The 13045-nt window shown below is 36.9% G+C and overlaps 1 protein-coding gene across 6 annotated transcripts in view; it reads right to left on the bottom strand.

Annotated features, from left to right (window-relative positions):
- Positions 1–3719: 3719 nt before the first annotated feature.
- LOC145284712 (band 4.1-like protein 4A) overlaps positions 3720–13045 on the bottom strand; it is a 402359-nt gene continuing 393033 nt past the window's right edge. For all 6 annotated transcript variants that reach the window (XM_080133620.1, XM_080133623.1, XM_080133622.1 and 3 more), the window contains one exon: positions 3720–5387. In XM_080133620.1, coding sequence (XP_079989746.1) covers positions 4878–5387 — 510 coding nt within the window. In that variant the 3' untranslated portion in view covers positions 3720–4877. The remainder of the gene's footprint in view (positions 5388–13045) is intronic.

The raw sequence follows: 13045 nt of genomic DNA, 5'->3' as shown, positions 1-13045 counted from the left end.
GTTATTAGATACAAATTAAGTAAGATTTCCTGATACCATGAAACTTGAGGTTTAAATTTCAGACATTTTCTAGAATCAAAATCATGTAATGGATTTTGATCAAAATTGGAATATCTTGATTTTAATCTTCAATTGCGACATAGAAGTGGTGTAAAACGATTCTATTCAGAGAATTAATTTTACCCATCTTGAAATGGGTATTCTTGTATATAAACAGTCTGAAGATGCTTGATCTTTTTTATTTTAATTTATGCAGATTGCGTATGAATTATTATAGAATAAATCCTCTATTGATTATCATATCTTATGAGGAATAATTTACACAGTGGACTAATTCGCAAAAAAAAAAAAAAAAATGATAATGTCATTCATCAAATTCTGTATTTGTTTACAATATCACGTCAGCTAACATTTGGCTTGACTATGAATGCCCTGGAAAAGTCACTCATGATTAATGTTTAGTTTTAAAATATACAAACAAAGAAATGATTTGCGGTGATTTTAAATGGTATCTCTTCTTTTATCATAAATTGAACTCATTATTGAGAAAAAAATTAAAATAAAATGGTCAGTTGATCATTCTATCTGTAGTCGAATTCTCTACCACTAAACAATTCAATCACATATATTATAATTATAAAAATCTGTTTTTTTTTTAAAGAAATGATTTGCTAAGATTTTATTATCTTCCTTAGCCGGTGTAATGTAAAATGTTTCTATGTCTATCCTTGTGGCCATGTCAGAACTCCATCCTTCAACATAGACTCCTACTACCATGTCTCCTTCTCTAACATCAGGGGTCTAACATCTAAATCTGACCCCCAAGATCGCTATGGGCATGGAATATGTGCCTACATTAAAGATGGCTTTCCATGTGGTAGGGATATCTCCAGAGAAGACCCTAATTTACCTTAAATGTGCTTCCAGATTGCACTTGCTTACACCACTGCATTTATATTTGCCCTCTATCGCCCCCGCAACAGCGGAGTTACTATCTTTAAGAGCATATCTGAGAAAATTGATCACATCCTGTCTGCTTATCCTTCGGCTAACATTCACATCTGTGGTGACTTCAATGTCCACAATGTGGAATGGCTGACCATTCACACAAGACAGATGATGAGGGGAGGTTCTGTCATGACTTCTCCATTGCTTATGACCTCACTAAGATTGTTCACGAACCCACCTGTGTGCTCGATACTACAGGTCAATATGCAAGCCTTCTAGACCTTTTTCTCACAACTTCCCCTGAGCTAAGTTCATGTTCCGTTCTATCTCCTCTGGGATCTTCCGACCACTCGGTTGTATCAGTTAAGATAAACATGAAATGCAACAAGTCTTCAGACGTACCTCTCCACCGTACAGTATATCGATACTCTATAGCTGACTGGGATAGCTTCCGTACATTCATATCTGACCTACCTCTGCATTCCATGTTTAAAAAGGATGTCCTCCATAGTATCATATCTGACCGAATGGTTAATTGTAGGTATAGATCGATTCATACAATCCAAAAAATTCCAACAAAAACCTAACAGCCAGCCATGGTTCTCCCCTGAATGTGCTGCTGCCAATCACGTACAGAAATCACTTTTTCCATAGCTACCAACGTAATAGATGTACTGAGACTAAAGCTGCTTTCAGGACTGCCACTTAACCACTGTAAAAGAGTAATAAAACATGCAAGAGAGCTATATGCTCAGTCTGTTAAATCCAAAGTAGCTGACCAGCGGCTAGGTTCCCACCAGTTTTGGCAAATAGCAAACAGGATCCTGAACAGAAAGGTGCATTCTATCCCAACCATCATTAATGGACCTGAGGTCATCTCGTCAGTATTAGACAAAACCAAACTATTTGCCAAGAACTTTGCAGCTAATTCTACACTATGCGACCAAGGCCATCAACTCCCCATATTTCCTCCTATAACAAACAACACACTATGCAACATACAAATATCTGTGCGTGATGTCGCCAAGCTAATCAAGAACCTTGATTCGAGTAAAGCAACTGGCCCTAAAAGCATTCCAATTATAGTGTTGAAAAAGCCTCAACCAGAACTTGCCCCCATACTTACAAAACTATTTAAGCCTTGTCTTAAGGAGAATTGCTTCCCAACACCCTGGAACACCTCATCAGTATGCTCTGTATTTTAGAATTCAGGTGACAGGTCATCTCCCTCTCAGTACAAACCAATAAGTCTCCTGTGTGTAAGTTGCTGGAATCCATATTAAATAAAGAAGTAGTCAACCACCTCAGCAGAAATAACCTTCTTAGTGACATACAATATGGTTTCCGTTCTGCTAGATCTACAGCAGATGTGCTAACGGTTATATCTCATAGGATTAATGAATCTCTCGACAAAGGCTTCCTTTCTAGAGCAATAGAGCAAAGGCCTTTGATAAGGTATGGCATAAAGGCCTACTTCACAAGATTTCCAGCTACGGTATAACTGGAAATGTTTTCTCAATCATTAAATCATTTCTCTCTGATAGGCTCATAAGAGTAGTGGTTGATGGGCAGAAATCAGAAGCACACAGTATTAGCGCTGGTGTCCCTCAAGGATCCATCCTGGGCCCAACTCTCTTCCTGATCTACATCAATGATCTCCCAAAACACATACTTAAATCATTCATTGGCATCTATGATGATGACATGACCATCTATGACAACACATCAAAGGCCGTAAATGACAAAGTTCTCTCTGATTCTCTCTCCTCTGATCTTGAGCGTGTGGTACAGTGGGGGAAGAGGTGGCTGGTTACTTTTAATGCATCTAAAACCAAGCTTCTATCTTTACATCATCAACGCTCAGATCCCCATCTGGCATCAATTGAAATGAATGGCTCTTGTCTTGAGGAGGCACCATGTTTTGACAAACTTCTAGGATTGACCTTTACTCCTGATCTGAAATGGAACACGTACATCAAATCTGTTGCTGAGGTCGCTGGAAAAATGGTGAGATCCTTCTACTGCTCCAGTAGATATCTCACTGCTGATGCAATTCTCTATCTATATAAAAGCCAAGTACGTCCAAGGATGGAGTACTGCTGCCTTATCTAGGCAGGAGCTGCTAAAAACAGCCTATCCTGCCTTGAAAGAGTACAAAATAGACTTTGTAGCCTAGTGGAGGATGCCCTTTTCTCTTCCCTGCAACCTCTCTCCCATAGAAAGGACATTGCGAGCCGGTCCTTGTTTTATCATTATTTCCATGGGAAGTGCTCGTCTGAGCTCCAATCTCTGGTCCACCAATCTTTCACGAAAAACACCCGTCTATCTGAAACCACAGTCAGTAATTTTCCCCACTCTTTATCTGTGCCTAAACCTAAACGTAGATTCCATGAACAAAGCTTCTTTCTTAGAAGTGCACGCCAGTGGAACTCTCTTCTGTTTGCCTGTTTCCCACCTGACTACAACTTGGATGTCTTCAAGTCCGACATAAAGAAGTTCTTGTTGAATCACCCCCTTAATCAGATCTCCATTACTAGCGATTATTACGATATTATCCCATTGATTACTGTACATGCAATAACCCTTATCCCCGAGTGGATTCGGACATTGATAAGTGGTGACTTCCTTGTAAAAAAAAAAAAGAAAAAAAAAAAGAAGAGCAGTTAAAAAGTATGTTTATGGGCATACTATGCCCATCTGGCTACAGTATTCCATTATGTGAACTGACAAATAAATTTGAATAGCAAAACAAAATAAAAAAGCAAGACATGTTTTAAGATTTTTCAAGTTTTACTGACATCAACACTCAACACCCTCTACAGAAATGAATAAATGAATCAAGTTTGACAATGACTAAGATAACGTTTGGCCACATCTCTATATGGGAATTGGAGGAGGCAAGCTAGTATAGACTTGGCAAACATGAAGACACTCACAGAAAAGTAGAGTTGCACAAATGAAGGAACACAATCGGACCTTCCAAACAAAATATAAATACTCTCATAAAATATAGTCATAAATTTTATAAATATTCAATCAATAATCATCAATAATTTGGGATCTTTTATTGCACTGATTTTGGTGTCAGTGAATTTAATAGGTGGGTTTTTTAGTCAACAAAAAAGAAATTTAATTAAAACTCAATGTAAAACCCGTCAAGTTAATAATAAATCTAATTACAAGCTAGGATTATCTCCCCTGACACAACTAAAGATAAAATGTAACATGTTATTTTGTTTAAATCAAGCCTGAATGTGAAAAACAACTTGCATTATCTCTGACCTACATCAGGTTGTTTTCCTTATGATTTTGGTAAACTTGTGTTTCATAATTCTGGATAATTTTGTTTTTTGGCTTGCTTATTTTTTAAATTTATATTAAGAAAAATGTCATCTTAATATTTCTTTCTCTGGGATTAAATGCTTATATTTTGTCCACCATTGTTCGAGATATGAACCCATACAATCAGGTTTGAAAATCTTGTTTACTGTATTCAAGCATTTCTAGAGAGTATTAAATTGAACATAGCTGTTTGGCACAGTTGACATTTTTGGAAAACTAACACTTATAAAAGAAAAACAAAAAAAAAATAACAAAAATGCTGATCGATTTTTGTGTTTTGAGCAAAATGGTGTCAAGGGAAATAACTCAGTCTTTTAAATAAATTGAATCGATTCTTGGCTTCAGTAACTTTTCAGAGGTTTGACTTTTAAAGGAGCTTTACAGCTATTGCAAATAACTGTTACACAACAAAAGAATTCATTGTTTTCTACTGATTTTTAGCCACATTCACCACTAAAAGGTACAAACGTAAGATCTTAAGTAAATTTCTTTTTTTCCACATAGCACCAGATATTTTGATCTTGTTTTTATTTTAGACAGCAAAAACATATTTTTGTTTTGAAATCTTTTTGTAAAGTTCTATTGAATCAAAGTTCTGTGGCTTTTTCATTAGTTTGCCCTTCATGAAAGACAACCTTTAGATTTGGATCACGGCTTGGTCTAGAATGGCTAGGATCATTCTCGTCCTGGTAACGGCTATGTCTTGATCTTGAGGAATGCAGTTCTCTGTCACCATGTGAACTGTGTCTTGAACGATGAGAATTTGAACTGAAACTTCGCCCTTCTACGTGATGGGAACGGTGCGAAGGTGTGTGGTAGTCATTGCTATGGTCACTCCGATCACCACGGGAATGACTTTGTCTTGATCGGTGTACAGGGGTATAACTTCCATAATCGCTATCATCATGATAGGCATAACTTCGTCTTGCTACACGTGCAGGAGTATAGGAACCAGCATTTGGACTGTCAGCCACAGCACAGCTCTGCCAACTTGATCGGTGATGCCTTGGAGTGAGTCCAGCATCACTGTCAGATTGCCCATAGCTTTGCCGACTTGAATGAACAGGAGTATCATTTTCTGCAGCTCTTCGGACATTCTAAACAAGAAAGAAAAAATCAAATTATAATTAAAATTTTGAATTCTTATAAACTTTTCTTAAAATTATTTTATATCTGACATTTACTACAAAATTCATCACTGTTAAAACATTAAATACAATTGCAAACCATTATCTTGAGAGATTATTCAGATGAAGGCTACAACAAAATGAATATCTTGTCAAAATTAGAATTTACTGTCTTTTTTTTTTATGTCAAATGTATGATTAAATTCATCCAAAGGTCAAAAAGTTTCATCTACAATATTCACATTTTGTGAAATATCTTTGATTTTTTTCATCATAGCAACACACATTGGTATCACTAGCTGCTAAGTATTAGAGAGGCATCCGAAGAATTATAAAATGACCCCATTCTATTGAAGTTGGAGAAATGCTGTGATTTTTCATTTAGAGATACTGAGTGGTAAAGCATCCAGCCTTGTGCTTACCTTGTGCTTACCTTGTGCTTACCTTGTGCTGGGTGCTAGTTGTAATATTAGTTGGAATGATGATGAACTAGCATCATAGTCTAGTGTTCTTAAATGTTTTCAATCTTCACTGGACGTGATAACTATGATTCTACTGGGATGATACCTCTTTTCACATCATTCCAAAATGCCTGTCACATTTGTTCTTTGAAATGACATGGTAGAACTTTGCGAAATGAATCTTCTTTCAAATGGATATAAAATAGAAGACAAAAAAATTACCCATCATCATAGAAAGTAATCATGTAAAATTGGCAACACTAATATATGATAAACTTATTTATTTTTTCAATGGAAAGAGAACATTTGTAGTCATGAGATTTCATGCGGTTTAACTTTGAACTCATGGGTTCCATATGTGATGTTGCTCATCTCAAAGTATGATGTGATGAGCATGTGTGGAAATGCTGAAGAATTGTGTGCCGATGTCTTAACTTGGGCCAACCTACGCCAAAAATAAATTCATCCAAGTGCTAGAAAAGACTGATGCTAGATCATTCAGGGAGTGACTGCCATGTTTCTCTGGCACAGTGTCATTTCAATGGAGTTGTTCAGGATTGTGTTGGGTTGATTTGATGGAGGTGTTCAGGATTGTATTGGGTTGTGCCAATGGAATTGTTTGGGACTATGCTGTATTTGTGATTGTGTAGACAGAATTATTTGGGACTGTGCTGGATTGTGTCAATAGAAGAGTTTAGTACTGTGTCGGGTCATATCGATGGTATTTCCTGTGTTGAGTTGTGCAGCGGAAGCATTCGGTTTATGTTTGACGGTTTTCGCAGCCATTATCTCATGTGTGATAATTTTTTTCTGTCTCTCTTCCCTCATGCAACCACAAGCTACTTTGGCCATTATGGCCTTCAAAGCTTATACCAGTGTTTGATAGCAGTGACTCCAGACAGTCAATAGTGGAATGGCTGGAGAAAGTTGAACTGATGTCAGCTGAGTGGGGTGAAGCGCACCGAGTGTGTCATCCCAATGCGCTTGTTGGGCAACACATATGCTGTGTACCAGTAAGTAAGGAAAAGTGTGGATTTTTATTGTGTAAAGAAAACATTGTGCACAGCTTTTGTCTTGGATCATTTTGCCAAATTAAGCAGTTTGCAGCACGTCGTCTTCAACTACGTGAAACAGTCAATGTATTTTGGCAGAACAATGGTCCTGTTTGGCAGATATTTGCTTAAGAGTAGCCCAGGACGATCCAGTGAAATGTGACTGGTGTATCTGTGAACAAGATGTTACAATGTGAATAGATGTTAGTTCCGTTGTCACTGGTGTTGTTGTAGAAAGCAATGGTTCTAAGGCAAAAGACGCAAGCTGGCTCCAAGCAGTGCATGAGGACAAGCATATAAACTTGGCTGAGTGGAAAGCCAAAATCATTCATTTACAAACAGACTGTGCATGTATATCAGTGGACAGATGAGAGTGCACACTAAAGCAGCATCTGAAATCTTAATTAGGCATCACCTCTCCATGCTCTTAGAGTTGGCCTCAGAAAATACACTGAAGATTGATGTGGGCTTATTAAGTCTCACAATAACTGCGCTGACCAACTTACACAAGTACTATAGTGGTGGTTAAATGAAATCTGTACAACGACAAATCCCAGAGCCCCTGTGTGTGCTGTAGCTGCAGACCACAACATTTCTTAAGTACAGACAATCCATCAGTCCAGCAGACATCCCAATGTGAAGAGGACATTGTACTTTTAAAATAAATCAATCCAGTAATAACTGAAGCTGAGATGCAGATGATGGTCGGAGATTGCAAAGAATGCAAATCCATAGATCCAGCCCCAGTGCATTGGAAGCCAGGTAGGCTTGATGTCACGGAAAACTGGAGCAGGGTTGCTATAGATATAACCTATTTCAGCACTGAGCTCCAGCTGATTTTGATAGAGTGTGGCCCTAGCTGTTTTGCCATCTGGAAGTAGCTGAACTGACAAGACTGATTGTCATCATCAAGCAGATGGACATTGTATTCTGTGAAAGAGGGCCGTGAATTGAGTTGCTAATTGACAATTGCACTGCATTTTGCAGAAACAGATTTGCTGAGTTTACATGGATGTGGGGCACGCACATATGATTTCAGTGCACCCACATGAAACTGAATAAAAGAGAGGTCCCATCGCAAAGTAAAGTGCATAGCAGCAAGAACATGGTGCACAATCTCAGAGGCAGTGCACTGGCACAATGTTATCCCTAAGGACTACAAAATGGCTACGACTGCACCTGCAAATGTAATATACACCTATATACATAGGATCTGTTTCAAGGGTATCGATGAAGTGGTGCTCAACAATGCAGTTGCCAGTCCGTACAAAGAGGGTGAGATGCTGTTTGAGTGAAGAATCTGCAGGGAAGATGAACAACACAGCTCAGCACGGGTGCAGTGACAAAAGTCAATAGCTTACACTTAGTTAATGGAACAGCACATCACATAAAATATGTGCGTCCAGCGTGCTGAAATGATTGCTCAATCTATGATGATATTACCTCCTCAGATGATGAAGTCCCATTACTATACGTACATATACATGAAGAAAGCTCCTTTGGAAGTGATCCATTCAAGGATCTAAAGCAGGAGAATTTCACTAATGCGACAGATGAAAGTGCCACTGAGGAAGTTCCTGAACCTGTACCATTAAGGCAAAAGTACCAGGAAAAATAAGCCTGCCCAACATTGGCATTTGTGTAATCTCAAGATCAGGGAGGAGTGTGACAAAGCGCTCAAGAATTGTGCGTCAATATCTTGGTTAGGCCTACCTACGGCAAAAATGAGTCTGATGGTTATAAAGAGCTGATGCCAGAGTCGTTCAGTGAGTGATTGCCATGTTGCTCTAGTACAGTATCATTTTAATGGAGTTGTTCAGGATCATGTTGAATCGTTTTGACGGAGTTGTTTAGGATTGTGTTGGGTCATTTCGACAGAGGTGTTCAGGATTGTATTGATGGAGTTGTTTAGGATCGTGTTTGGTTGTGGTAACAGCATTGTTTGGAACTGTTGCATCGATAGAAGAGTTTGATGCTGTGTCAGGTCATATTGATGGTATTTTCTATGTTGAATCTAGCAGACGGAAGCGTTCGGTTTATGTTCACAGTTGATGTGACGGTTGTTGCAGTCATACTGCTGCGTGTGATAAGAATTTTATTTTCTTGACTGAATGAACTGATCTTTGATGTATATACTAGATAAATCATAAACCGAGACAGACCATCTAAAATTTTAATTTTGTGTGTCTGATCGGAGACAAATTAAATAATTTGGGATACATTGTCACACTGTGAAGTAGATGAGTACAAAAATCTGTACACAATCAAATTAGATTTCTGAGTAACCAACGTTTTGAGCACATCAAGTAACCTGCTAGGATGAGCATGGAAAAAATTTGAGAATGTGGAAGGGTTAGGGGTTAGGAAATGTGTTAATAAGTGAGTTTTGGACAATTTTGTCGACACCATTTAGCTACAAAGAAAAGTTAATTTTATATTTTTGATTTTCTAAATTATTGCATTGTTATTTCAGGGTAAATTGGGAAACTTTTGCAGTGAGTCATCTTTGTATAGTCAGTTAATGGTAAATTGGGAAACTTTTGCAGTGAGTCATCTTTGTATAATCAGTTAATGGTAAATTGGGAAACTTTTGCAGTGAGTCATCTTTGTATCGTCAGTTAATGTCAGTTAATGGTAAATTTGTCAGTTAATGGTGGGACTTTTTAAAAAGCTTTAGTATGATTTCGCACTCAACATTTTGACATCTAAATATTCAAGCTGCTAAATGTAAATTATCTTGGATCAGCTTTTAGTTTACAAAGGTTTAAGAATTTAACTGAAACTTCAGATATAAATCCTATTTGCCACACCATCCAAAAATACAATATATATTTCTTTGCATCAAGGGAAAATGAAATGGCTAATTATAAATATTTCAATGGAATAAATGTTTTTTTTAAACATATATAAACCTTTAATAAGACTTTATATAATGCATTGTTCTCAGATTCTAATATCTGAACATAAAATAAAAATGTATTATTGAGATTAGCATAGAAAGAAGAGTGCCAAAACTAACAAAACAGTAAAAGATTGGCAAGAATGAACTACTTGGTAAGCATTGCTATTGCTGACCTAAATTAGGTTAAAATACACTTGTGAAATTTGAGAAGGTAACTCATTTCTGACTTATTTGCATTGAAAACAAAATGAACATTTAATAGATGCCATAAATAATGATTGGGTAAAATAACCTGCATTCAGCCATTATAGAAAATACATAAGCAGATTATTTTATTCCAGCTTAATTTACAAATTGCTGAAAATTTGTTTTAAATATTAGATTTTTAAAACATGCTAAGGTCACAAAAAGCTAAATTAATTGTTTTTGAATAATATTAATACAGTACAGGGTTGAATGATAAAATTGTCGCCCTAGAAAAGATGATAGGACTATTTTTGTTTGATGAAAACCGGTTTTTTTTTGTTGCATGCCATTTACTAGTTAGGCAGTTGTGTACAAATCACAAGAGTAATAGGAGCCTTCTATCATGTCTGAAAATGACATGGAGATGCATTGCTGTACAATTCATGCTTTCTATCGATCCAAGTTATGACAACAGAACTATTGCCAGCACCCTCAAAATACAAATCCGGATAGCTCAACACTTGAGGGCACAGCTCAATGTATCGGACGTTCCTTTGGAGTTGGTGGAGTGGCAGTCCAAGGCTGAGAACACCACCAGGAAGACCTGGGCCAAGGAGTTAATCGAAAAGGTCCAGACAACCATTGATGAAACTTCCCAGTGGCCTATTCAGCAGATTGCGAGAGATTTCGGCATCTCACACACAACTATGAATGCATGTATAAAGATAGACAAGCCAACTCTTGACTGAGAAGACAAAGAACTAAACAAGTCTGTCGAGTTGATCAACAAACTGAAGTATCCCAAGAAGTCAAACATGCTCTGGTTCTTTTCAGGTGAAAAGAACTTCTGCCAGAATCATCACTGGATTGCTACGAATAAGAGGGATGTAACCAGGGTGATGAAAACAAAGTTTATGGTCTTTGGTGTGGTTTCAATTATGCCACCTCACATCTTCAAAGTTGGCTTGAAAGTCAACACCAAAGTGTACTTGGATGTGCTGAAGAGTGTAGTGATCACTTGGTGCAATCAGGTGGCCGCTGGCAGACCCTGAGTGCGGCAGCAGGACTCGACGCCGGCCCACAAGTCTAAAGAGACCCAGGCTTGGCTTCAGAAGAAGTGCTACAACTTTGTGCTCTTCTCTCACTGCTCCACTTCCTCCCTGACCTGAACCTGTTGGACTCATACATCGAGAACATCACCAACATGACTTCCACAACATCAAGCCAGCCTGATCATTGTGATTCACAGAGTATTTGCTAAGCTCCCGCTGGCACATGTGGAAAAGGCAGGTTTCCAGTTCCGGACCCGTGTCAGGCGGTGATTGAGGCTGAAGGCAGCTACATTGAACAGCTGTCAGCTCTACTACATAATCAAGTTACCTGAATTAAATTTTTTAAGGAAAGTTTTAAAATAAAGCTGTAGTGTTGTTTTCTTTATGGCGACAATTTTATCGTACCATCTTGCATTTCCTTTAAAATAATTGATATCTGCAATAGTAATGATTACTTAAACAACTTTATTAGAAAGAAGGAATTAAAACTCAAAACAATCAAAGGTATTTTTTACTATGGCAGAATTAAAAAAACTAGATTTATTAACCAATTGATTTGTTTGATAATGTAGTAAACGTTTTTGGCAGAATAACTATAGCACAGAACATTTGAAGATCGAATGAAATGAATTTAGACAAAATAATTATAGTGTGGATTAAGTACAAATATCTTGAATATTAACTAAAACATTAATGAAATTTAAATTATACGAAATTTATATTAAGATTAATTTATATATTAAGATTAAATTATAATGAAATTTATATTAAGTACAAATATATAAAATATTAATGAAATTTAAATTACAAGCAAATGATAGAAAGTTTCAGAAAATTTTGATCATTTTTAGATTTAGTACTTCAGTTTTAACCCCCTACCTAACCCCTCCCCTCGAAAAGATAGAAAAATAACCCATAACTTCAGTAATGTAATAATTCTGTCTTCAGAAAATTCATACTTTTTAATATTTTGAAGTATTTATTTGGTCTGTATCTTTGCGCATATCTTAAAACGGACACCCCATCAGTAAGATAGGTTGATACTCTGTTTTGTAAAAGCTATATAAACATGTACAAGCGATCTCATTTTTTTTTAAATTATAATAATTTATTTATCTATAGATAGCATTAAAATAATTGACCATGTATTTTTTATTTAAAAGATTAATTAAACCTTGGTTATATTTTATGATCAAAATGAACATTTTTGATGTTGTAAAACTACATCGTTTACTTTTATGTATTACTGGAGATTATGAATTTGAAGTATTTTTTAATAATATGTTTCATCTTAGAGTTTGAAAAGTAGATTTTTGCATCTTATTAATTTCTTGAAGGGTTGAAGTTTTCCTTTGAACTGCCGAATACCATTAAACGTTTATACAAAAAAAAACAGTTTTTCTTCAGTTTGCAATGTTCTCGGCACGTGCAAAAATAACAATCCTCTTTCTTTTCCTGTTTCGACGTTCATAGAAAATCCATCTTTCTTTCTTCCCATTAACACACAAATTAACCATACGTTCAAATGACTCCGAGTCAAGAAAAAAATGTTCTCGTCAATGAAGGAAATACCGGCTTTTTATATCCCCAAATTTGACTGTGTCCTAATTTTCATATGTAACCTTTTCGTTTCCTATTGGTTGGGTTTTGAGTTTGAGTGTTGGTAACTTTTACAATATGCACACGTCACCCTTGGGTGCTTGTTTCCTTAACTATTGTCGCACTCCTCCCTGATCTCATGATCACATAGGCTGCATCCCAGCGGTGGTCTTCTTTATCGGTGCTTCATCGCAATTGTGGGGCCTTTTCAGATCTGTGGGCTTCATCAAGAGCGTGCGAGTCTTCTAATCCTACCTCATGACCATCTTCTGTGTCTGGATATCAGATTTTCTGACCTACTCTCTGAAAATGTTGTGCTGTCAGAATCTTCTGACTAGAGTACACTGTATTGGAGGCACAGGTCCTTCACGTGTCG

Source organism: Euprymna scolopes, chromosome 9, assembly GCF_053919585.1.
Source record: "Euprymna scolopes isolate OS-2025 chromosome 9, ASM5391958v1, whole genome shotgun sequence".
Lineage (NCBI taxonomy): Eukaryota > Metazoa > Mollusca > Cephalopoda > Sepiida > Sepiolidae > Euprymna > Euprymna scolopes.
The sequence above is the reverse complement of the archived record's forward strand: the minus strand, read 5'-3'. Positions and strand labels throughout refer to the sequence as shown.